Raw genomic sequence first — 27,088 nt, 5'->3', positions numbered from 1 at the left:
AAAAATATTTATCTAGTAATTTAATCTCACGTTAAATCAGTTTCTTCTCCCTCTATTTTGAAAGTCCAGTATTTAAGGTACGAGCATCATTAAGATCATTATGCTTTCTTGATGGAAATATAAAATGTTCTTCTTTATTTATTTATTTGGTAATTTGGATTGAATATCACTAATACAGAATGCTTGGGACCCAGAGGTTTATAGATTTAGGATTTTTTTTCAGATTTTCTAATTTTTGCATATACATGAAGAGATACCCTATGTATGAGAACCAAATCTAACATGAAATACATCTATGAATTATATACTTTATACACATAGCCTGAAGGTTCTTGAAACACAGTTTATGTATTGCAGCTGAAGGGACTGGAGAGTGTTTTTTCCCCGGGGGTTGCTGAATAAACTCTGTGTTGTGTATTTGCATTTTTTACTTCAACACATCATATGAGGTTGAGTGTGCGATTTTCTACTTGTGTCATCCTGTTAGAGCTCAAAATGTTTTCCATTTTGGATTTTTGATTTTTGAGTTGGGGGTGCTTAACTTGTATAATTAAGAGGTACAAAAGTGTTCACATCACTATCTGAAAAAGTTGACCCATATAGTTAGAGCCAAAGTGCAAATGTGTGAATCAACTCATAGACTGAAGGCAAGTCTGGAACTATAGACTGTAAAACACAAGTTTTTAAGTAACAGTGATAGTGAGTTCAAGTGTCTTTGGAAATAGCTATAACAGGAACCATTTTTCTTGCCCCTACCCACCACTAAAACAATATTTTCCAGATATTTATGCTTCATTGGTACCAAGCTAGATTCTATTTCCTTTGCCCATGGACAAAAATTCTACAGAACTTTTACATATAATACCATTGCTAGGCCTCTAGAAGTCACCAAATCTGCTATGATTTGCCAGTCTTTAAAAGTAGGGCACTAAGTGAAGTTAGTCATGTCCAGAAAGCCAAAGACTGCATGTTTTCTCTCATACATGGAATATAGGCCCAATACAAATATAAGCAATATTATATATACATAGAAATATATACAGAACCTGTATCCAAAGTGGGACTGATGGAGGAGACCAAGGGAGGAAGAAAAGAAGGAAAGAAAGATAGCAAATGATGATGAAGTACACCACATCTATGTAGGAACAAGACATCTATATAGGATGATTATTCTCCAGTGTGGTCACTCCTATGTCTCACATGCCATTAGGGCTGACAGAAAGATTCAAACATCTGAAGTTCATTTAAATTACTTCTGACGATCAAAACCTGATGCGTGCCCACACTTGCCTTGTGTTCTCACTTGTATCAGTCTCAGTTTCTCCTGCTCCAGTGTCTCTGGCTGTAGAAGGAATTACAATCAATAATCCTTACTCTGATGAAGGTAGACTTAATAGTAGGATCTAAGGAACCCCAGAAAGCCTAGATTAACAACATGGACCGGGTGTCAGTGGCTCACACCTGTAATCCTAGCTACTCAGGAGACAGAGATCAGGAGGCCTGTGGTTTGAAGCCAGCCCAGGCAAATAGTTTGAGAGACCCTTTCTTGAAAAAAATCATCACAAAACAAAGGGCTGGTGGAGTGGCTCATGCAGTAAGTGCCTGCCTAGCAAGTGTGAGGCCCTGAGTTTAAACCCCAGTGCAGCAAAAAACAACAAAACAATATGAGTGTTTCAGGGATGGAACCAGGTCTCTTTTTTTTTTTTTCTTGTGGTATTGAACCCAGGACCTCATGCATGTTAGGCAAGAAATCTTTCACTTGCGCTATGCCCCCAGCCCGTTGGTTTGTTTTGTTTTTGAGATACAGTCTCAATAACTTGGCCCAGGCTGGCCTCAAACTTGTGATCCTCCTGCCTCTACTTTGTTAGTAGCTGGATTATAGGTGTGCATCACCATGTTTGCCTTGGAATCAAATACTCAGGTACTTTTTAGAACCTTTTGTCCCTTTATTCTGTGCCTGAGTGAAGAACCAGCCACAAAGCTTTCACAGATTCTTTCTACTGCCAATGTGGAAACGTATTTTAAAAAGTACTTGTTATGTTTTTCTGAAGTGGTAATAAGTAGAATTGTATCTTTTGTTTGTTTGTTTGTGGTACTAGAGTTTGAACTCAGGACTTACACCTTGAGCCACTCTACCAGCCCTTTTTTGTGAAGGGTTTTTTCGAGATAGTCTAGCAAACTATTTGCCTGGGCTGTCTGCAAACCACGATCCTCCTGATCTCTGCCTCCTGAGTAGCTAGGACTAATGGTATGAGCCACTAGCGCCTGACAGAATCATATCTTTAATAAGTAAGTCATCAGTACATTATTTCTAGTAGAAGAAGCCAGAAAATTTCCTCTGACTCTATCCTTGGTGCTAAATGGGTATGATTTTGACCCCAGGGTACATATATTCTTCTCTTTCTATAATTTGAATTTTTCTTTGCATAATTATATACAGCATGCTGCCTCCTGCCTCTTCTCACTGCTCTGGGTCATTAATACTTTTACACTCTAGGAATTTTACAAATTTTTGGTGCTTGGTGTTCCAAGATTCTCTCCCAGTAATGCTCCAAGTAGAAAGTGGCTGATGTAAGTGATTCAGTTTGTAATTGATGTAGGAATGTAAAACTGGTGCTTCTTTTGGGAAAATGGTCCAGGTATCTATGCTGTTATTACTTTGGAAAGATTTTATTTCATAAATCCTGAAAACCTAAGAAGGTTATTTCATTCACGTTTGACAACAGAAAGTTGCTCCTATTGTGTTCAGTTGATTTCTTTATGACTCAACATCTTTCTCCCACTTCCTTTAGTGAAAAAAATGTCTAAATCCAAGAGATGAAAGGATAGGAAAGTAGTCTTCATGTTTGGTCTGAATTATCTTCTCTTTATGCACACTACCTTCATTCTTTTGTTTTCACTCCTTAGATTATTTGTTAATCCACGCTAGTCAGTTTAACCAGACCACAAATGTGACACCTTAAAATAATGCACATGCCACGTTGATAAGTGGTCCTCTTTGTATTGGGCCTTGTCTAGGGTGTGTATGTGTGCATGTGCATGCATGTGTGTGTGTATGTGCAATATTTTGCACTTGTCCTAAGGTGAGGGAAAACAGAACCAGTGTTTTTAAGATGAATTTTCTCATCTAGAATAGCAATTATAAATATCTTACTATTTTCTATTTGTAGGACCAGCTCTTTAAAGGGCTTCTGAGGCTTCTTACACATGCAGCTTATTTTCTGTTCTCCAGCTTGGGTCTCTTTATTGCTATTGACTGATTCCGGTGGCTGTCTCCCTGCAGGTCATCCAGGCTGTCTTCTTTGGTATCTGCGTGCTAACTGACCTTTCCAGTCTTCTGACCAGAGGAAGCGGGAACCAGGAGCAGGAGAGGCAGCTCAAGAAGCTCACCTCCCTCCGGGACTGGATGTTAGCCGTGCTGGCCTTCCCTGTTGGGGTTGTGAGTATGATGTAGAATGCATTTAGCCACTGAAGGAACTTGTGTCTAATTTCAGACTTGAGAGAGAACAAGAGCTCATTATAGATCTCTTTCTTTCTTTTGGTAGTGCTGGGAATTGAACCTAGGGCCTCAATCATACTCAGCAAGCACATCCTCTACCACTGAGCAATACTCCCAGGCCTGAGATTTCTCTGTTTGTTTGTTACAGACCTGGTGGCTTAACCTACAGAAATTTGTTTTCTCAGAATGCAGGGTTGGTTTCTTCTGAGGCCTCTCTCTGTCTTTGCCTTCTGGATGGCTGCTTTCTCTCTGTGTCTTACATTCTCTTCTATGTGCCAGTCTTGCCCTCATTTCCTCTTTTTTCGTGCGGGGTGGTATTTGGGTTTGAACTCAGAGCCTCGAACATGCTAAGCAGGCACTCTACAACTTGAACCATGCTCCCAGCCCTATTTTGCTCTTAGTAAGTTTTTGGACAGGGTGTCACTATTGCCTGGGGCCTGCTTTTGATCTTTATCCTTCTATGACCTCTCTCGGCGCTGGGATTACAGAATAAACCATCATGCTTGGCCTTTTATTTCAGTTTTTTATATGAAGAGCAAGGCTCTCTGAATGGCCTCATATAAACTTAGTTACCTCTTTAAAGATGCTTTCTCCAAATTGTCACATTCTGAGATTCTAGGGAGCTAGTACTTCAACATATGGATTTTGCAGGGACATGGTTGAGCCAGTAACCATTTCTGAAGCAGCTCGAGCTTGAAATGCATGGCCCTCCCGTCAACTGTTTTAGTAGTTTTGAACTTGGGAGGAAGGCAGCTTTAGCTCACACTTCTTCACTCACCCAAATGTGCCATTAATCGTTATCACTTAAGTAAATCCTACTTACTGTTTAGGAAACCTCTGGCTCCATTGGTTTTCTTGGTTTTCGGTTAGATTCCCTCCACAAGTCAAATCTGTTAATTTTCTGTCATCTACACATAAACCATGTTGTTTTTTCTTTTTAAAGGCCCCATAAAACTATAGATTTTAACCTGTGGGTAGAAGGAGCGAATTCTTGCATATCTCAAATTGTGAGAGCAAGTAAAAGTGTGTTACTTAATTCAATTTCAGAACTTTCACTTGCCAGCTGACTTCTGGGAAAAAACAGAAGCCCCAGTGACGTGGATACCACAGGCAGCAAGTCCAAAGTTCATTGTCAGAAAAGTCAGAAAGTTGTTCTTTAAATTCTTTCTCTGGCTCCTCTTTATATTTGCCAAGACTGTAGCTGGCAATGCCCTCCACATGCCTGGCACTGAGTTGCTTTCTCTCTATGTGCTGAGTTGTGTTTTGGGGGGTGAAGCAGCCCTTAGCTCTTAAGAATAACACACAGGGGAGCATTGTAACCTGGTCACAGTCCTCATTCTTTCATCCTTGTCTTCTGTAGATCTGAATGTGTGGGTGCTCAGATTAAAGCCACCTAATGAATTGTTCACCGTCTGTTTAAATGCTTACACATTACGTAATGTTTCCTTCTTTGGTCTTCCTTATAAAAGTCAAACACTTTCTATCAGAGTAGTCATTTAAGAGAAAATTTCCACTGGCATAAAATATAAAGACATACTTTCTGCTTAAAAGAGTTATATCTAGAGAGCCAAGTCTCTATGTGTGAATGTATCTATATTCTTCCTTTTTTTTACCCTTTACTCCCTTGAATTTCCATAGGAGTGTCATGACCTCTGGAAGTCTTTGTTGGCAAGAAAGGTTACAGTAGTGATATAATGAAAATGTAAGCTGGATGTGCTGGCCTGTGCCTGTGGTCCCAGCTACTGAGGAGGCTAAGGTAGAAGGATCATTTGAGCACAGCCTAGGACTGTGTGACATAGGAATATCCTGTCTCAGAAACCAAAAAACGTAAATGGGAATATAGCACTAACGTTTGCTCCTAGCCCTGCCTCTCCTCCTGTTATGTGGTGTCTTTACAGGACATTCTGACTTATATTAAATCTTGCTCCCCTCAAAGGCTCATCAAAGTTGCCCTTTAGACATCTGTGACATTTCTTTAGGGGAGAAACTGTCTTTCTGTGCTTGCGATGTGAGCTATTTTCAACTCTGAGTGCCCTTCCAAAATTTAGTATATATATATATACGTATATACATCCTTCATGCTTTGTAAGACCAGTGGTGGCCTACGGTTGACATGTTTGTTTTATTACACCTAATGTGCTCCTCTGTATTTCACTTTTTTTGTTGTTTCGCCCATCTTTTGGAGGAAGGGAAAGGAGTAAAGTTACTTTTCATCCCTGCCTCCCCATTTTTAACGAGAAGTCACCGCCCTTCATTTTCATGGTATGTGTACACCTTTGCTGTTGGTAAGCTCCTGACTGCTGGCCTGGCCTCGGCTGGTCATGCATGCTAGTCCTTCTGTGATATCTGGTACATGGGAGGTGATGGTGTTCCGTAGATTCACAGAAGAAATTAAAGACTCAGTGTCAAATCAGAAATGTGGAACTTCATTGTTGTTTGTGGTGCTGGGCATCCTGCCCAGGCTCTGAAAATGCCAGACAGCACTCTATTGCTGAGTTACAACCCACACCCTCACACCCTCATCATGTTTTCTAACTCACTTTTTTATGGGCCCCAATATTACTATTATTTCCGTTTTGCTAATCTTCCCTGTTATTGTAAGCCACTTTTCCCTTTTGAGTCACTAGCAGATTATTTTTCCTGAAAATCTTTAGGTTCCTCTGTTATTTTTCTTTCTCTTTTCTTTTCCCTCCATATTAAGAAAAAGAAAAATCTTAGTATTATCTAGAAATCTTACATTTTCCAACAGTTTTTTCTTTTTCTACTTTACTCTGTCATTTGATTTTGGGTGAATAGTCGCCCAGTTTCCACCAGATTTCTCACTGCAATGCACAATTTCGAGGCAAAAAAAAAAAAAAGAAACCCCACTGATAAAAGGCTTCTTTCCAGACCCTGTTAATTTTATTGCAAAGTCATGTTTATAGATGCTATGAATTTGACTCTTTGTAAAACTTTCTAAAACTTTTAATTTTGTGATTTTTCATCTTTCCTTTTCTAAGAGTACTTCCTAATTTTCCAGTGTTCCTGTATCACTGCTATAAATGCAGAGACTTTCCCTCATCCTTTCTTTGAAACCACAAGGTTCCCCAGAGGTCTTCCCTGCTCTGTCACCCTGATTTTGGGGCAACCGCCAACCTCACAGCGTGTTGCTTGATGCCATGCTTTCTACTGGCTTCCTCCACTTCACACTTTTTATTTGTCAGTTTGTTACTGAGAAAGCAATGTTATATAGTGCGTTGTGATGCAGGCAAAAAGGGCAAGGGGCATAGCATAAAAATAGGAGGCTCAGTTTAGTCTGCTCAGATTTTCCAAAGAGACTTTTGACCCAAGCCTTGATCTCTCTCTCCAGCCCCCCACCCCATCCCTCCTTCCCTCCTCTTCTCCCTCCCTCCCCTTTCCGCTCCCTTTCTCTCCTCTCCTTCTCTCTCTCTCTCTCTCTTTCTCCCCACCTCCCCCCCTTTCATCTCTCTGTGTCTGTCTTTTCCATCTTAACACCAAGGCAGAAAGACACGAGTGGGCTATTTAGAATGAGTAGTTTCTACACTAATGCTTCCTGCAGGAACGAGGTTAATTGAGAGTTGACAGTAAGTGCTTCACGTGAGCACGATGCACAGCATTGGATTTGGTGACCCATGGACCTAACGCATCCACTTCATGGTCTCTCTTATCTCAAGGATATATAAAAATAACAAAACATTCCAATCAATGATAATTGAAGTAAACTTTTGTTTCAGCGTGACCTTGAAGAAATCAGGCAGGGTTGCTTGAGTGAACATAGCATGTATCCTGATTTGTGTCAATTCCCATAAACGCTAAGCTAGCCTCGGTTAGTACCGCTAATGGCCGGAAACCACCAGCACTACCAAAGTCTTGCAACTCATTTGGCAGGGATAACCCACGGGAGGCTCTTCTTACCATGGGCAGTTTATTTCTGAACCCGGTCACCCTTTTAACGAAGTATTACAAATAATTCTATGACATTATGTGGTCTGGAAGCACTGAAGTTTATTACGAGCCATCAAACCAAGAATGTCTTTAGTCTCCTGTGAGTCTGTTGCCTTTTGTGCTGGCAGATACCATTATAGTTAAAAGAGTAGGCTTATGCTTTTAACCAAAAAGGGAAAAAAAGTGAGGATGATGAGTTCGAAAGTGCCTCTCTCAGGGACTCCAAATGTGTCTCCAGCTGCTACCCACAGCAGCCCCTTTCGTGAAAACAAAAACAAACAGACAAAACCCAGTTCTACATTTTGCATTAGGCGCATTAGGTCAAGTCTGTGCCTCCTTTGCCACTGCTTAGCTTGACTAGTAGACGTATTCAAGTCTCACGACTTCACTAGGACATCTTTGTCCTGGCCTTGCCCTGGGTTGCTCCAGTGCAGGTGCCGGGCAATCCCATCGCAACACGAAGAAGCTGGTGTCCTTCTCTGGGGGGTCTCAGGAAGCACTGGGAGTTTGGATCTGTTCTAACATCCAGAGTATCAGAGCAAGCCAGCATTGTCTCATGAACTTTTCTGGAATTTGTGCTTCTTCTCTGTGTTTAGTCTCAAAGATATATGTTAAGTAATCATTTGCAATGTCATGATCATGTTTTGTAAAGACTTGGTGAAGGTTCTAGGTACCAGCCTATTCTAGAATCTCTAAAGCTTACTTTTTACTTGTGTTGGGGACTGATGGTAACTGCCTCCTGAGAAAACATATGGAAAATGGAATTTAAAGTCACAAATGCAAACTACAAGAAAAATATGGTGCAATTATTTTCATTCATCAGCACATTAATCTATCTTCTAAGGTATCTTGAAGAAAAATTTTGATTTGTGTACAAATTTAGATTGTCATATCCCTACAATTTAAAAAGCACTAATTTCATTAATGATTTTAAATGTAAATCAATGGCTTAAATAACAAAATAAGCACATTATATTAATTGCTAGTCTTAATACCTATTAATGTAATGCATAAAAGGAAATGATTCTATTTGAGATTTATTTTAAATAAAAGAAATGTGTTTCCATCTGCTTGATAGTTAGAAAGAAAATGTTTTTCTTTCATTTTTTTTTGGTGGTGGTTTTGGGGCTTGATCACAGGGCCTTGCGATTGCTAGGCAGGCCCTCTACCACTTGAGTCATACTGCCAGCCCTTTATGTGTTGTTATTTTGGGATAGGGTCTGTTTTACGCCCACGATGATCTGGACCTTATCCTCCTATTTACTCATACTCAGGTAGCTGGGATGAGAGGTACGCATCACAGCACCCTGCTATTGGTTGAGATGGGGTCTTAAGAACATTTTGTCCCAACTGGCCTTGAACTGTGATCCTCCCGATCACCACCTCCCAACTAGCTAGGATTATAAGCTTGAGCTACAGCACCAGGTCAAGAAGAAAAAATTTAAAAGTAAATAGTTTACTTAATTCTACAAACTCTTGGTGTTAGTTATAAAAAACCCACACACTTAATATCTGCTATTTCTATCTTTTCTATCTGCTTTAAACCTTAGCGAATGTTTTCAGTTTCCTTAAATGCCCTTTTTCTTTCTCTTCACTTCTAAAGTTAAAAATACATTATCAGTCAGGTTGTAATCATATGCTTGCCTCCTACACAGCAGTGAGGATGTGAGTTGAGTTGCCTGAGACAGAAGGTTCAGCGATGAAGATTCATTCATGATCATGAGCAAAATAAGCCATATTTCCTTATTACCAGGAGAAGACTCAGAGCACCATAATTATGCAGCCTAGACAAACGGTCTTACATCTGCTTTTCCAATAGTCCTTTCAAAACACTACGGACACAATATAATTAGACATATGAACCTGATAGGGAACCAGGCAATTTGCTCCTCAACCATCTTATATGTTCCCTCCTAAGTGAGAACCGTAGATTTTCTGCCTAGGGGATTCACTTAATTTGTGCAGATTAGTCAACTTTATTGATGCTTGCAAGACAAATTTCTTAAACACAAATAATCACAATAAATAACAAATAATCACACTTAACACAATTTTACTGTAGGTGCCCACTTTGAATCACACTACAGACAACCCCACACATTTGAATGTCTTGTTCTTAGGACACAGGTTCTAGTCAGTTCAGCCATATTTGTGTCACGTGTAGCCTACTGTGTAGCAAATACTGAGTGCTACGAGCCAGGATGGTATGGATGAAGAATTGATTTGTCCTTCAAGTGATTTCACCAGCTATATCAAGAGGTAAATTAAAATAGGGCATGAGGAATATAACCCCACTTGTGTCCATGGTACAGAGGTACAGAGTTCCAAAGAGGAAGGGGATATTTTTAAGGGATGGAAGGTCCTGCAAGACTTCCTAGAAATGATGATATCTGCGGTCTGATTGAAAAATGACTAGGAACATATTGGATGTATATGTTAATGACCCTTTCAGCTACAAGTAGCGAATACCCCAGGTAACCACCTGGCTCCTTCTTTTCATTTCATTCATGTCTCTGCTCAAATGACCACTTCTCAGTAAAGCTTAGTGAATAACCCATATAGATTAGCCTGCTTTCATTCTCTGTTCCCTTACTTGCTTGATTTTTTCATAAGGACTGACACTTCCTGGTGTGTTACATGCTTATTCTCTTACTTGTATAGTACATGTCTTCTCTGATTTGGTTTACAGTCTGTGAGGCCAGGGAGAATTTGTGTTTTATTTACTGCTGATCCCAAGCATCAGGAATATTATCTAAATAATTCAGTATTAATTGAGTGTAATTCATCCAACTATGGCTTCAGCGATAATGATAATATCTCATAAAACAGGAAGCCTGTAGCTATGCAGTTTCAGGGTGGCATTGCTTGGTATTATTATTTGAACTTGAGCATTTTCTGCTTTCCACTCTTCCATCTGTGAAGATGAAGTTTCACCATTTTTGACCTTGGACTTGCTGCCTAAGGTCTCAAGATTGTTGATAAAGCACCAAGGACCATGTCCTTTGTATCCATTTTCAAAGCATGAAGAGGATAAAGCCCTTTAGGGAGCCCTCTCCAAGTGTCTGCCTCTTCTCCAGGCAAATGTGTCAATCCCAGAAGCTCCACCAGCATATTCCCTCTAGGTCCCAGTGGTCAAAACCATCCTAGGGCTCAAACCAGCTGTGCGTGGGGGCCGACAATGCAGGTGGAAGCAGAAGGAAGTGAGGCTACCATAAGAGCTTAAATTTAATTGCAGTTAGTCCTTAGGGGCTAGGCACATGACCCAAACAACATTAGGAGTTTCAGGAAATACTGTGAAGTACCAAATTTTAAGAAGAACAGTAAAATGTAAAGTAAGTAATAGCTAACAGGATTTTAGATAATTTTGTGTTCGTGCTGCTATGAAAAATACAGGCAGTAATGCCAAGGAGACTAATCATGGATATTTTCTGCTTGAGTGAAGAAAATTATGTTCCTCTATTCATTCTTTCTCAGTACCTTCTTCAGTGCATTCTCTCCAGTATTATCATAAACTATTTTTAAAATTTTTTTGGCAGTACTGGGACTTGAACTCAGGGCCTCACACTTGCTAGGCAGGGCTCTACTGCTTGATCCACTCTGCCAACCTTGTTTTCTGTAAGGTATTTTCAAGATAGAGACTCATGAACTATTTCCCTGGGCTGGCTTCAAACCATGATCCTCCTGATCTCTGCCTCCTGAGTAGTTAGGATTACAGGCATGAGCCACCAGTGCCCAGCTACCATAAACTATTAAAATCTGACATTTTAAGACGACTTTACCAGAGAAAATCAGATTTCTTACATAATTAACTAAATGGTTCCTGTTTAATTTCTGAAACTCCCTACAAAATTTGTCATGCATGGCCTTTGTCTTAGACTACCAACTTAGAAATGCAGACTGCCGGTATAATAAATAAAATCTCCTTTTACCATCCTCCTCCCTAGAACTTGTAGAAAATTGTCATGCTCTCTTGTGCCATTTCACAGAGTTCCCACTCTCTCTGGGCAAAAGAGTTCACAAAAATATCTCAGAGAATGCAGATATCGTCTTTCTATATTTAAACTCATAATTGAAATTTGAGAGCAAGAAAACCTAGAATTGATAGCCAGGCTCAGAGGCTCACATGTATAATCCCAGCTACTTAGGAGGTGGTGATACAAAGGATTGTGGTTCAAGGTCAGTCATGGCAAAAATTTAGTGAGACTGCACCACCACAAACAAGTTATACATGAAAGTACACATCTGTAATTCCAGCTACATGGGCTGCAGAGGTAGGAGGGTCTTGGTCTGAGACTCATCCAGACAAAAAGTGTGAGACCCTATGTGAAAAAATAGCTAAAGCAAAAAAGAGGTAAGTGTGTGACTCTGTGGTAGAGCACTGGCCTCGCAAGAGCAAGGCCCTGAGTTCAAACCACAGCATTGTCAAAAAAGAAAAGAAAAGCTGGAAGTGATCTTCGATAACAATACTATGCGTATTATAAAACAGACATGATTCTTGACCTCAGAAATAAGATTCCTCTAGCTAACATTTCATAATGTCCTTGTTTTGGGGGCCAGGGACAAGGTACAATATAGGTGATGATTCAAAAAAAAAGAAGGAACACTATTCATTTTAAAAAATTCCTTCTCTGCATATCTCCATCCTTACCCAACTCCCTTTCTCTCTCCTTTTCCCCAGACCCCTCCACCCCAATTATCATATTCTACAGAGACAAAGAAATGTTTTTCTGTGTGAATGTTCCTAAGGTTACTCCAGTCCCCATGGGTGTTTTGACCCAACTCTCACCTACCTTGTCTGGACCACAGTGTACAATGTTATATCAGCCAAATATAAAATCATTTTTTCTTTCTTTGAAGGAATGAGCTAGTGGAGGCCTTCCACCTACAGAAAATGATTCCCTTTTGAGCCCATGCTAGTACCATGTTAATGATTTGCTTATTTTATCATAAATATCCAGTCTTGGGGAGGAAGTTCATTCATCATGCATTTTATACCCTCTTAAAAACAAACAGTGAGGTGTAGTTATGACTGTGCCAGAAACTCAGGTGGGAAAATAAGGAGGTGGGCGATGGTGATAAGGGAGGTTGTAGCCACAGTTTATGTGTGGCACTGCTAAACCGGCTCACTGACTCCTTAACTCCCGTGAGGAACAAATTTTCCAGTAGTTTCCTTCTGGAGGACATCTGTTCATTCATAGGCTGGGTCTGCATTTGATTCACACATAGAAGCAAACACATGCAAGTTGTTGGGCTGCCCTGGTGATGTTTGGTGCCACATGGGGAGAATGAAGAGACCTGCATGACAGGGCACCAGAAGAAGCCCTTGTACCCTCATCTACTTCTGCACTTTTCTGGGTTCTCTACTGTTTCTTCTTTGCTCCCCCAGAGGAGATGGGAGAAGGATGTAAAATAAGAATCTTAGGCATAAATTAGTGGTGCACTCGAGTTTAAAAGCATGACTGAGGAGGACTTGATTCAACACTTAATTGTAAGGACGTTCCTACTCTCCTTTTTTGCCTTAAAATCCACCTACAAAATAAGAAGTCTGCTTTCACTCAAATACAAGTGACTTGACAGAAAGAAGCCTCAGTGTGCTCAGGACCAGAGTGTAAAATGAGCCTGCAGGTGCCCAGGGGATTGCTGTTCCAGGAGAAAACAAAGTTAGCATCAAGTCAGGAAAAGAAGGTGGCCCTGGATATGTTGTTGCCCCTACAGTGCCCCCTTTATGTCAGAGTTTTAGAGAAGACACCACAAACCTAGAGGCCTTTGCCATTGCCTTTGGTTTCCAGCCTGCGAGTGAGCAGTTCCTCTTGTGCTTCCTGATGCTTCTCACATGGTGTGACTCACAAATCACCCAAACCCCAAAAAGCCAAGCAATAGGAGATAACTTCTACTACATGCTTGCCATGGGCCAGGCCCTGTGCTTGACTGGAATTATTTATCTCATCCTCCAAGCCCCAAGAGGCATGAGTTTCCTCATTTCACCTGATTTTACAGACAGGTTGAGTTCCCATTTTATAGCTTACCTTCCCAAGGTCACATGGCTAGTCATGGTGCTAGTAACTCAAGCAGGGTTTGCTCCCAGCACCTCAACTAGTGGAGTGCTTCCTCTCAGCAATGAGTCTACACTTTTGAACAAACCCATCCTAACTCTGCTTTCAGAGTTTGCCTCCCAAGACATTTTTAGCTGCATACATAAAGCCTGAACTCTAACTTTGGAGGATGTTATCAGATAAAATAGGGAGTTGTGCAAATTGGGAACAAAAATTACTGCTTCATCTGTCCCAGTGAAGCTGTTTAACAAAAAAAAAACCCCTATGTTCATGTGTCATTTTGTTGTTCTCCCTTCACAAATTGTTTCACACCTTTGAGCCCACCATCTTATACAATTTTACAGAACAGTTTGCAACGTACAAGGTTTGACAAGAAAATCTTTTCTCATTTTAACAATTTAGGTTACCACATGTTTACCCAACCTACTTGCTTTTAATATGTGAAAATAAGGTTTTATCAGCTAGAAGTAGCTACATTTTTAATGGCCGCTAAATGTATCCAGTATCATGTGTAAATCAGCTGTAGCCTTCCAAGAAGGCATAGTTTGTAGTTACACAATTGCAAAGAATAGTTTTGGCAAGAAATGATCCCGTACATTCCACATGGGCAACAGTATCCTAACGAATTATGCCTAGTCTGTAAACTATTTTACGAAGAATTCCTGAAAGCCATTTTGGTTCTGCTCTATCAAAACTGAGTTTTCAATGAAATTTGCCTTTACAAAAATGATAATGTATACCTCCAACTGTTTTCAACAAGGGTTTGAGGTGGTATAAGTCAAATCATTTAATCAAGCCGAAATACTCTAGCATGCTGAGATTTGCTATTGCTCAGCAAGGCCTCGCAATCTTGCCTCTTTAAGTAAGTGTGTTCTGCATTATGATGGAAAAGAAACAGAGGAATGTTTTTACCCTTTTCATCTGAAAAAGGAGGGAAGCCAGGGAGATGGCAGAAACCTTTGGTAGATCTTCTGGCACAGTTAGTTAACGTATGTTGAATGCTAAGCCTCAGTCAGTATGCTAACCATGACTGTGTGATTTCTCTAACTCTAGAATTGGGTCTTACATAAATAAGAGGTGGAGGATAACAGAAAGCCAGTCCTACACACTATGGTTCTAGGAATGCAACTGGGGCCCTGTGGGGAGAAAAAGCTATTGCCATCCTAGCCATCGTCTCTGGTTCTGCTTCCATCCTGTCTGGAGAAAATGTCTGCAGTATTAGACCTGGTAATGTTTGATAAACAGCATTTATGCCTAAAGAGCCTCAAACAAAAGAAGGGTAGTAAGGGAGAACAAAGAAGGAAAAGCTCTGGGGGAGAAAAACCACCTGCACAAAGTTAATTTTCTTTGGGTTCCCTGACTGTTTTCACAGATCAGCATCAAAACAGATGTATCTCCCCACTCTTGGCACCTTCCCCAACTGCTAATCCTTGGAGTAATTAGTTGGGTATAACCCCCTTGGCTTCCTGTCTCTTCTTTGATGAGAAGTGTTCTTTTGCCACAATGGGTTAGCAATTTGAGAGGGGCCTAAGTAGATGACAAGGAATTCAGGTGCACCAAATGCCAAGGACAAGAATCCTGAAGTGCTGACAGGCAGACAGATTGCTGATGCTTGGGCCACATAGATGCATCTTTGAGCTGTTTTGGTTCCAAACAAGACCACTTGCTTGCTGACTATTTCCACTTTTTCTATACAGCATAGCTCATTGAAGAAACATGTAAAAGGCAAAAACAAAAGTCCCCCCAAATTTCCACAGTAAGCATTTATTACTTTCATAATAAGAAAACGCCACAAAAAGGTATTAGAAAAACCCTCATAAAACTATTCACATTTAGGAAATAAGTAACAATTATATATGCAAACATTCCCTAAATTAAAGGGCATATTGTTCAGAGAGGAAAAAAGAAAGAACTTTGATATAGTGTTGATTTAATACCCTGAAACAAATACACAACATCCCCAAAAGTTCTTTTCCCATTATAAACTATGTGTGCAACTTGCCATTGTACACTGCTGTCTACAACATATAGCTGTTTATGCCCATCATCTAAAATAAACAAAACAAAACCATAGTCTTCCTCTCTCCTATCATGTAGCATTTCAAGGGCAGAGGAGGAGGCATTTGTGGTGTCCTGGCACCATGAGATAGTATTCACATGTCCTGTGGTCTAACAGCACAACACAGATATTTGGTTTTTGTCTATCTTTGTTGAATAATATTTCAATAAATGAACTCATGCTAATTAAGTATTATAGACTAAAATTTAAACCAATGCTAATTTTTTTCATTGTAGATTATGAGGAAAAAATATTCAGCTAGACTAAGGTCTGCCTAAGCTCTCCCTATAGGCAAGATAACTTTGAAGAAGTCAAAAGGAAGCCAAAAGACTTCTAAGCAAACTTGAAATCAAGGCAAGGGATGGTAATTGGACAATGTCAGTGGAAGATGATCACATTAATGGACGTATTAATAGATACATCTTTTTGTGTTGTAGGGACTGGCTGGCTAGATAGACCAGAATGCTGTCTTTTTAAATTATTATTCATTTATTCATATGTGCATACATTGTTTGGGCCATTTCTCCCCCCTACCCCATGCCCCCTCCTTCTCTCCGCCACACTCTCGCTTCCAGGTAGAATCTGTTCTGCCCTTATCTCTAATTTTGTTGAAGAGAAAGTATAAGCAATAATAAGAAAGACAAAGCGTTTTTGATAGTTGAGATAAGGATAACTATACATAGAGATTCCTAACATTGCTTCCATGTACAAATGTGTTACATCCTAAGTTGATTCATCTCTAATCTTTACACTGGTTCCAGATCCCCTCTTGTGTTGACCTCTGTCGCTTTAAGATTTCTGTATTAGTTCCTCTGCAGTGGAGACATCGAACACTTTTATGTTTTGGGTTTTCTACCTATCCCCATACCTCCTGTATGTGCTCTCCCCGTAGCGTGGACCCAAGTCCAACCACATTGCTGTTTTGCCCTAGATCTAAAGTCCGCATATGAGGGAGAACATACGATTTTTGGTCTTCTAAGCCTGGCTAACCTCTCTCAGAATGATGTTCTCCAGTTCCATCCATTTACTTGCAGATGTTAAGATTTCATTCTTCTTCATTGCTGAGTAAAATTCCATTGTGTATAAATACCACATTTTCTTTTTTTTTATTTCCTTTATTCATATGTGCATACAATGATTGGGTCATTACTCCCCCCTTCTCCCTGACCCCTCCCTTTCTCCCAACCCCCTCCCTCTGCCCCCACCCCCGCTTCCAGGCAGAAACTGTTTTGCCCTTATCTCAGTTTGATTGAAGAGAGAGTATAAGCAATAATAAGGAGGACCAGGGGTTTTTGCTAGGTGAGGTAAGGATAGCTATATAGGGAGATTCCTAGTATTGCTTCCATGTACATATGTGTTACTTTCCAAACTGATTCTTCTCGAACTAACCTTTTCTCTAGTTCCTGGTCCCCTTCTCCAGTTGGCCTCTGTTGCTTTAAAGTTTCTGCATTACTTCCTTTGTATTGAAGACATCAAATGCTATCTTTTTTTTTATTTTGGGGTTACTTACCTATCCTCATACCTCCTTTGTGTGCACTTGCCTTATCATGTGATCAAAGTCCAATCCCCTTGTCCTGTTTGCCCTTGATCTAAAGTCTGCATATGAGGGAGAACATATGATTTTTGGTCTTTTGGGCCAGGCTAACCTCACTCAGAATGATGTTCTCCAATTCCATCCATTTGCCAGCGAATGATAGCATTTCGTTCTTCTTCATGGCTGAATAAAATTCAATTGTGTATAAATGCACATTTTCTTAATCCATTCATCAGTGGTGGGGCATCTTGGCTGTTTCCATAACTTGGCTATTGCGAATAGTGCCACAATAAACATGGGTGTGCAGGTGCCTCTGGAGTAACCTGTGTCACACAGAATGCTGTCTTGAATGGCTGAGCGACCCTGTCCTCTATACAAATCTGGAGATACATGGTTTCTCTTTAATACCTATCAGCCTGTTCACTACTGTGATCACTGTTGAGCATCTTTCCCAGGAAGGCTGTAATGCATTTGAGCATGCTTCACCTTCTGCTGTTCCATTATTATGGTGCTGTTACCAAGTCACTAAACATGGGCCCTCATTGACACATAGTCATTGAATGTTGGATGCTTCCACAAAATGATAATCTAATTAATCCATTGACTTTTATTAGATTATATTGAATTAGATTTTTCTTAATTTTATTCTCAAATGTTAACTTGTATTCAAGTTGTGGTTACTAGATGTCTCTGCTATGAACTTATGGCTACCCTTTGGTTATTCGTGTTCATGTAATTGTATCTAACTGAAATATTGTATCCCTTTATTTTAAAAAAAGCATTATGGGTCTGGAGTGGTGGTTTACACCTGTAATCCCAGCTACTTGTAAGGTAAAGATAGGTGGAATGTAGTTCAAACCCAACCCAGGCAAAAAGTTACCTAGACCTTATCTCAAATAATAAACTAGGTATAGTGGTGCACATCTGTAATCCCAGATATTCTAGAGGCAGAGGTAGGAGAATTGTGGTCCAAGGCCAATATCTGGCAAAAGTATAAAACCCCACATGAAAAATAACTCAAGAGTAGAGTCCTTTCCTAGTAAGAACCATGCCCTGAGTTCAAACACCAGTACTGCCAAGGAAGGAAGGAAGAAAGGGAAGGAGGGAGGGAAAAAAGAAGGAAGGAAGGAAGGAAGAGAAGGAAGAGAAGAGGAAAGGGAAGGGAAAGGAAGGAAAAGAAAAAAACAACTCAGGAAGAACAGGAGTTCAATTATTCTATGACTTTACGTTGGATAAAAGGTCTACCTATTTTTAATTAACTTGCATCAGTGCTAATTGTTTGGCCTTGGGTCTCTAACATAATTAAAAATAGCCTCAATGAGATTTATGGATGTCTCTTTATTTTGTTTACTGTCACTTGACAGGGAAAGAAGGTTAGCATTATTGTGCTGTAGAATTCAATTTAAAGTGGATCTAGCTTTGAATTTAGATCCATAATGCTAAAATGACCATGTGATGTGGTGACCTCACCTGTGTGAAGCAAAAAGCAACCAGATATAGTCACAAAAGCAAAAGCTTTGGAGACAGAGACCTGAGTTCTAATTCTGGGTCCAGAACTATGTAATACAATGTGAGGAGTGATTTTAATTAAACCTAATTCACCTGAGTTACTTTGAAGGCTGAAAAGAGTATATTTAGAATAGCATGTGGCACATTGCACGTAGTCAAAGAATTTGACTAAAAATTGGTCTCACATGTTAGATGACAGCATCTACTGGTGTGGGGAGATTCTGCTCTGTTGCCACAAGTATAAGTTCTTGAAATTCCAAGGATATAGTAATGCTATCCAAAGTCATAGAGGTAAGGCTGTTGTTCCCAAAGGCAGTAGTCAAATGGAAGGCAAGAGAAACAACTCAAATATTGGTAAAGGACCTGGAGGGACAAATAATAAACTGCTAGTTCACAGCACAAAGTAGGAACCAATTTGCTGTACTACAACTTCCTCGCTAACAACTTCGAACTTCGACCATCTGGAACTTCTGGTGGTGGTGGATATATACTTTATTTTCTAATGAATGCCAGTAGAAGACTTACAGAACATGAGAGTCCAAATTTACCAAGAAGACAAAAACTAAAACCAAAAAGCACCACTAATTGATTTCTCCAAACTAAAGCAGATACCTCAAAAGCAACTGAGGCCAATAGGAAAAGGGGACCAGGAACTAGAGAAAAGGTGAGATCAAAAAGAATTAACCTAGAAGGTAACACACACACACAGGAAATTGATGTGAGTCAACTCCCTGTATAGCTATCCTTATCTCAACCAGCAAAAACCCTTGTTCCTTCCTATTATGGCTTATACTCTCTCTACAACAAAATTAGAGATAAGGGCAAAATAGTTTCTGCTGGGTATTGAGGGGGTGGGGGGAGAGGGAGGGGGCAGAGTGGGTGGTAAGGGAGGGGGTAGGGGCAGGGGGGAGAAATGACCCAAGCCTTGTATGCACATATGAATAATAAAAGAAAAAAAATTGATTTCTCAAAAGATCTAACTTGTCTTTAGAATTTTCACTAGGGATATTTGTTTATGCTTTGATTGACAGATATTGAACTTATTTCCAGTTTCTTGCCTGTTCTGGGCAAAACTTCTTTTAAAATTCTGGCACCTATCTCCTGATCACCTGTGCAAGAAATGCTTTAGGGCAAAGCTTCCCAAACAATGTCCTGTAATGAAATACAAGCGAGTCAAGGAATATTGATCACCTTAGCCTCTGAGACTCAAACCATACTCTGCGCCAGCCATATTCCCTAGCTGAGACTTTTAGTCCTTATTTGCTTCCTGGAATAGTAACTCAGGGCATTTATTTCATCACACAACTGGATGGTGAAGCCTTTGTTTCCTTTCACTGCACATCTAACGCTAGGGACAGGTTCACCCACACCTATTGCTGCACCTCCTTTGTGTCAGTGTCTCAATAATAGAATTCAGCTTAAAGTTCTTTTTCAGAAAATGGTTGTGCCAAATATAGCAAGGTTAACCTAAACCACTATACAGTTAATGAAAATTGTTTCCATCATACTAACGAGTCTGTCTACAATACCATGCATCTTTCTGTAGTATCTGAGTGCCTTTTCATCCTATCTGTTCAGGTGGCTATAATCTTTGAGGTTTTCCACATGAATCATGAGTGTTCCTGATTCATGTCTCTATCATCAGTCCCTTTGTATTTGTTTGTCCCCATTTCTGTAGCTTGGTGGATGACCATAAAGTGGAATATACAGTTTTCTACCTCAGGGCCTCATCTTCTCCATAATCTACCCTCTCACAACATATACCACCTTGCTAACCAGCCCACCTCCACTAAGATGATCTCTAGCAGTGTAGTAAATCTTCAAATGTTGCTCTTCACCAGAGAAGACTGCCACCATCAGAAGCCAAACCCAGGGAATTTGGGTCCTATTGATGGGAAAGAAAACATAAAAGTCATCATTCTGTTTCAGTCATTGGTGAACCAATAAGACAAAAATGCTGGAGACTGAGAAGAGACAGAACTAGAGGAAAAGAGTATGATTGGTGAGGTTTGATACAGTGATGACACATGTACAATCTCTGAGGACTCCACCCACAAATCTAGAGAGCCACAGAGGCTGTGTGCTTATAAAAGAAAGAGGTATTTTGTCTGTTTGGTTTTGGTGGTATTGTTCTGCTGTCTTATTTTTAGCTCACAGCTCTGAAAGTTCAAGAGCATAGCATGGTGGCAGTATTTGCTTGGCTTCTGTTGAGGGCCTCGTGGCAGTTTGTTTCATAGCAGAAGGTGGAAAGGCGAATCAGGTACATGTGAAAGAGCACATGCACGCGAAAGACCAAGGAAGTGGGGGGTGCCACCGTGTTTGTAACAACTCCCTCTCCCAGTAACCAATCCAGAACTCAATCTAATGAGTAAAGCACTATCTCTCTTAAAGGTCCCAACACTTCAAGACTGTTAATTGGAGAATAAGCATCACATGAATTTTAGTTAGGACAAGTCAGACTTAAACCATAGCAGGACCAATCCATATAAGCTGAAGTTCTAGGGAAAGACTTGCATTTGAAGAAGAAAGGGAATGTGGGTCCAAGGTGCAAGACTCAGGATCAACAAATATTCTAAGTTAGTTTTGTTTCTCTATCCCATGGATGTGAATTTTCTAGAAGAGAGAAATAATCATAGTCAAATGATCCTGGTTCAGATGTTTGAGATCCCATGAATGTCCTTATTACTAACAAAGACAAGAATGGATTCTCCCAATTTGTCCACATTCCATTCTTTTGTCCTGTGGCCGCCTATGTCATGGTTGATCCAGAGAACTAACTTCATATATAACCACTTTCCTTTTCCTTTGGGTTTTTTGAGATGATTGACTATATCTATACACCCTAAAGCTGTTGTGTTTGTAGTAAATACATGCTTTTCTAGGAGACTCAGAATTAGCTGTAAAAGTCTCTGGCATTAAATTTATTCACTCATCCAATTATTAATCTGTTTGAAAGTATCTGGTACCCATAAAAAGTGTCTAAAGGGATTAAAAGCTTTGACCCTGAGGTCTCACCATCTGACCTCACATTTTGGCTTGGCCACTTATTATCTTTGACACTGTGAAAGTAATTTAAATTATCCAAAGCTAAGTTTCTTCATCTATAAGACCAGAAAAATAATAATGGCTGTCGCTTGATGTACTACCACAAGGTAATTGTGATTCTCAAAGAAGATCTTGCTTGTCAAGTCTCTGGTCCATATGTTATAGAGACTAACCCAATGTAATCCAGTCTTAATAAAGTACTGAGAGAGATTACATTTCTACAATGTTCTTGAAATGACAAAAACTGTAGTGATGGAGAACAAATCAATGGTTGCCAGATTGGGAGGAGGAAGGACTACAAATGAGTAGTACGGGAGCTTCTTTGTGGTAATGGAACTCTGCTGTATCCTGATCATGGTAGTGGTTACACAAATGTTTACTGTATGAAATTTCATAGCACAATGTACTCCACCATCCCCCTCCCCAAATGAGTGCATGTAAAAAACTAGTGAAATCTGAGCATGGTCTGTAGTTCAGCTAATAGTATTGTGCCAGTGTTCATTTTTTGGTTTTGGAAATGTGCCATGGCTATGTAAGATGCTCCCATTGAAGAAAACTGGGTGAAGGATGCATGGGAACATTGTGTTATTTTTCATTCTCTTATGAGTGAATAGTCTTAGACTATTTCAAAATGGAGTTTAAAAATTCTAATAGAAAGCACCAAAAAGGAAAAGTTGTGACGAGTGATGCAACAGAGAGGAGCTTGACTGGTCTTTGCACTTACGGACCTTAACATTCTACTGGGGAGGAAAAAGAGGAATTAATTACACAATCAATTATATCATCATAGTTCACAATCATTATATCATCACTCAGTTTTATGAAGAAAAATCCCAGCATGCTATATGAGTGTGTACAGAGCAAAGTGGCCACTGGGCCAATGCAGGGAAGGCTTCTTAGAGAGTTTGTTACTTAGCTCCTACCTCTATGGTAAGGGAGATCGTGGGAGAGAGAGAGAAATTTAGGCCAAGGGAGCAGCATGCTTGAGGATAGAGGGAATCCCCGTGAAGAGGAAATAGCAGCTCTTCTGACAAGAAAATTGGAGGGAAAACAACTGTACAATGGAAGTAACAATTAATGCACCTTCAATTGTGAAAAGTATTTTTCATTTTTAAAAAAATAATTGAAAGCTATAGTTATAAAAACACACAAGAAATGGATACTTGGAAGTGTGTGATGGGTGCACATATTCTGGGATATGAGGTACCTGGAAGAAACTCTAAGGGACTAGAAGGAGAATTGGGGGCCTTGCAAGCAAAGGGGAGTCATTGGAGTCATTGGAAGTTTTAAGCTGAGAAGTTCTTCAAAGATAGCTCTGAGCCAAGGTCAAACATAAATAGGGGTTCAAAGAAAACTGAAGCAGTGAGTGTAGCTAAGACGCTACTGCAGTAGTCAAGGGTAGGGACAGTGTTTTCTGGAACTGACTGAAGTCAGTAGGCCACTGTGAAAGGAGGCTCAACCGAAAATGGGATCTCAGACTCAGGAGCTGCTCCTAGTGATTTATTCCATTGAGGCTCTCGTTCATGTAACACATACATTGTAGTATTGTTAGAAACTGGAACGAATGTACATGCCTTAATGGGTGCTTAGTAAATTATGGTGCACAATCATAGTAAGGTATGATGGAGCACGTAAGAAATATAGACTATCTCCTTCAATATTTTAAGTCAAAATAATTGCAGAAGTCTAGGCATGGTATCATCTGATTATGTAAAATAATATACAGAGTACATTTTACATGCATAGAAAAATATCTTGAAAGACATAGTCCTTCTCTGGACAATGATTATCTCTGAAGGCTGAACTTGCAATGAAGTTTTACTTCTTACACATTTGATTATGGCCACTTATTTATTTCAAATGTTTTCATGCTTACAAACATTTTTCTATTACACTTCTACAAGAATAGTCTTGTTCTCAACTGGACTCCCTGTAAACAGGATTTGAGATGGTGCATTAATCCATTTTTTTGTTATTATAACCTGAGACAGGCTCCTTGTAAAGAAAAGAAGTTGATTTTGATCCCTGGTTCTGGAGATGCAAGGTCTAGGGGCCTCATCTGGTAGTGGCCTTCTCACTGACAGAGTCCCAATGTGATGCAGAATATCACATGGCAACAGACAGGGAGCAAGTATGTATGTGTTTGTCTGCTCTCTGTCCCTTTTCTTATAAAGCCAACAGGATTCAATCATAGGGGTACATACTCCCTTCCTTATCTAAATCTAATACTTTCATACTCCCTACCTGTAAATAACTTTATTGAATTAAGTTTCAACATTCTTACTTAAATATATAACTTTTGTGACCAAACTCCTGCATGAGTTGGGTGGGGAAGAAAGGGACACAAACCATATTCAGACCATAGTAGATGGAGAACTCAAGTAGACAGGAGCTCTTGGGAGAAAGAGCTGTTAGTTAGGAAAGCAGCACTGAGCAGAGAGGAAGCTGACCCACATTGCAGTATGTAGTTGAGGCATACCAAGAACTGTCGCCCTGGTGTGTAGTCAGCTTTCTGTCATTGTGACAAAATAGCTCATAAAATCAACTTAAAGGAGGAGAGATTTATTTTGGCTCACAGTTTGAGTTTTTAGTCCATGATCACTTGACTTTGGTTTTGGGCCTGTAGTTAGGCAGAACATTATAGTAGGGAGTACATGGTGAAACAAAGCTGCCCACCGTGTGGCAGCAAGTAGAAAAAGAGAGCAAGAGGAAGGGGTTGGAGACAAAATATATCCTTCAAGGACACAACCCCAAGACCTGCCTCCTTCAACCAGACCTTACCATTTAAGGTTTCTACTACCTCCCAATAGCCCATTGAGTTATGAATCCATAGATGGATTAATCCATTGATAAGGTTATAGCCTTTTGTGATCCAGTCACCTTCCAAAGTCTTCACCTCTGAACACTTCTGCATTGGGGACCAAGCCTTTTAAACATGAGTTTGGGAAGACATTTAAATCCAAACCATAACAGCTGGGATGACCCAAATTGAGGCAAAGGACCAGATCTTCATCTTTGCACCAACCAATCATTGGATTTGGATTGCCCCCTGAGAAAGGAGCCACAGCCTTGGGAAGCTTATAATGAAGTTTGTAGCTGAAAACTGGCAGCACCTGATGTTTCTAATAGTTGAGGACGGAAGCATCAGCCCTGAAGAGGAGACTCGGAAGAGGCACCAATCGCATTCACTATAGATACTAGCAATTGTATAAAATTTATTTTCAGACCTTGCTTAATTACCACACTTAACTTTCACTAATATAGAAGTAAAGGAGGAAAAAGTAATTTTCTCAATACATAAAAATTTCTATGAAATTAACTTGTTTTTAATTTGAAAGATCTTAGCAGTTAGGAATAGAAAGCTGTTTGTTTAAGCAGATCATGAGTATTTTCTCTAACTCCCCTTGCACTGAAGGCACAGCCCCTCTGTGGTTGTGCTCCTCAGGTTCAATACCCCTCCATAACCTTGTGTGGGTCCAGGGCCTCTGGCACATCTTGAACACAGTCCACACGATGCTCTGGTTTCCGTATTGGCACTTGCTTCCTTGCGTTCTTACTTTGTGTTTGATTTAGCTCTGGTATTTTTCCTCATTCTTTTTCTTTTCTGTGTTTCCTTTTTGCATTTCTATGTTTTTTTCTAAGCTCGTAAGATTTCCCTTTACTTTCTTGTGTGCCCAGCAACACCTTTACAGGTGTGGTTGCTATAATTTATTTAGTACCTAGTATGAAACCATACCAGCAGGATGGTTTCACAGCGATTCTAGTCCACATTCCTATAGAAAGCTAAAGCCCGTCTGTCTTCATCAAAGGCGACTTTTCCTTTTCCTGCTGCCAATGTGGCTTTCAGTGTTATATTTTATATTTCATTCATTTCTTAAATCCTCTCAGTCACTTTTATCCTCTTCTTAAAAGCTGTATCTTCTCTTGAGTTTCAATTTTTTTATCTTTAACCTCTTTTTTTAATAGAGAATTATTTGATCATAAATTATACCTATTTTGGCTTAATTTTTCAGGTTTGCGTTGCACATTTGCCTTTTTTCGTCATATTCCGCCGTGTCTTTTTATTATGCTATCTATGAATGCATTGCATACTATTTCTGTTCTTGTGACTGCTCATCCATGAACTCCCTGGTTGATTCTAAGCTCTTTTAGCTACTGTGAAAAGATAGACCTAGAGACGGGCTAGGGAATGGAGTTGGGGCAGCTTGAATTTCCATCTATTTTCTACCACTTCTCTGCCCTGGAAAGTGGATCCTTTCTGCACTTGACTCATTTCTCTCTCCCTGACTCATTTTTGTCACAACCCTTTTGGTCTTTATCAGGTGAGCATGGGTTGGGTATTCAAATTTGTTACCACCAATCTTCTGTTGCTGACCATAACATATTCGCATCCATACTTCTGAGATGAACCATTGGCCTGTTTCCATGTTTAGTGCCATCATCAGTGATATCCAAAGTCAAGTAGAGATCAAAGCATTTCTCCAGGGCTCCTATGCATGGAGACCTCATGTTCCCAGCAAGGGTCATTTAGTGTCCCTCAGAGAGGGTCACCTGTCAGAGCTCTCTGTTCTGCTCACCCGGCCAGGGAGTGAAAGGATCTTGTTTCTCTCTACAAAGTCTTCCTTTGTCCTTATTCAACTTTTGAAACACCTGGCAGGCAGCATTTTAAAAAGGGATGTTTGGATTATGGGTATTTCCTACTTTCATGAATTTCATTTGTTTCTCATTCATTCTCCTTATTCTTGGTTGAGCTTTTAGTCTTTTTGATCTGGAAGTCTATAAGGTTACCATAGAATGACAGAGACTTCAATGTTTGGGAGGCCTGTGTTCTTGTCTAGTCCCAGCTTTTAAAAAAAAATGAATAAATTTTTTTAAGATCAAAAAAAGCATAGAAGCCTTAAATAGGTAAAGAAGGAGTGGTCTGATAGAGATCTGAGAAGGTATGAGCTAGGAACATAGTCTGGAAAGGTGTTCTCTTCTTTACCACTGGAGGACAAATACCCCCACAGAGAGCATAAAGAGAAATTTTATGTCAATAGGAAGAAAATTGAAGGATGTAAAAGATATGTGAGGTATGGCATACAGAGAGCAGGATTTACTTTATGTACTTATTCTGAGAATTTGTTTTACATATATGCTGTTTGTCAGGCAGAAGGGAACAAGCAACAAACAAGATGGACGTTCCTGTTCTCTTCCAGCTCATTTCTCATAGGGAAGTCACCCAACAAACAACTGAGCAACAACAAAAACAATGAAAAGGGTCTGTTATCTATCAGGGTCTGTGACAGGAAATGACAGCATAGTGAGGCAGTCAGTGAAGGCTTCCCTGCAGAGGTGCTATTTAAGACAGACCTGGAGAAACAGAGAACCTGGTCATGTGAAAATGGGAGAACAGCTTTCCTGGAATGAGAGTAAAAAGAGCATGGCCCTGCAGCAGCAAAGTC

At 39.9% G+C, this 27,088-nt stretch overlaps 1 protein-coding gene across 6 annotated transcripts in view; it reads left to right on the top strand.

Annotated features, from left to right (window-relative positions):
• Aig1 (androgen induced 1) overlaps positions 1-27,088 on the top strand; it is a 248,185-nt gene that overhangs the window by 58,360 nt on the left and 162,737 nt on the right. For 5 of the 6 annotated variants that reach the window (XM_074072981.1, XM_074072974.1, XM_074072963.1 and 2 more), the window contains exon 2: positions 3,284-3,439. The exons of the other annotated variant lie outside the window; for it this stretch is intronic. In XM_074072981.1, coding sequence (XP_073929082.1) covers positions 3,284-3,439 — 156 coding nt within the window. The remainder of the gene's footprint in view (positions 1-3,283; positions 3,440-27,088) is intronic. 6 annotated transcript variants of the gene reach the window in all.

The sequence above is a fragment of the Castor canadensis genome, chromosome 1, assembly GCF_047511655.1.
Source record: "Castor canadensis chromosome 1, mCasCan1.hap1v2, whole genome shotgun sequence".
Lineage (NCBI taxonomy): Eukaryota > Metazoa > Chordata > Mammalia > Rodentia > Castoridae > Castor > Castor canadensis.
This window is presented reverse-complemented; position numbering and strand designations above follow the sequence as displayed.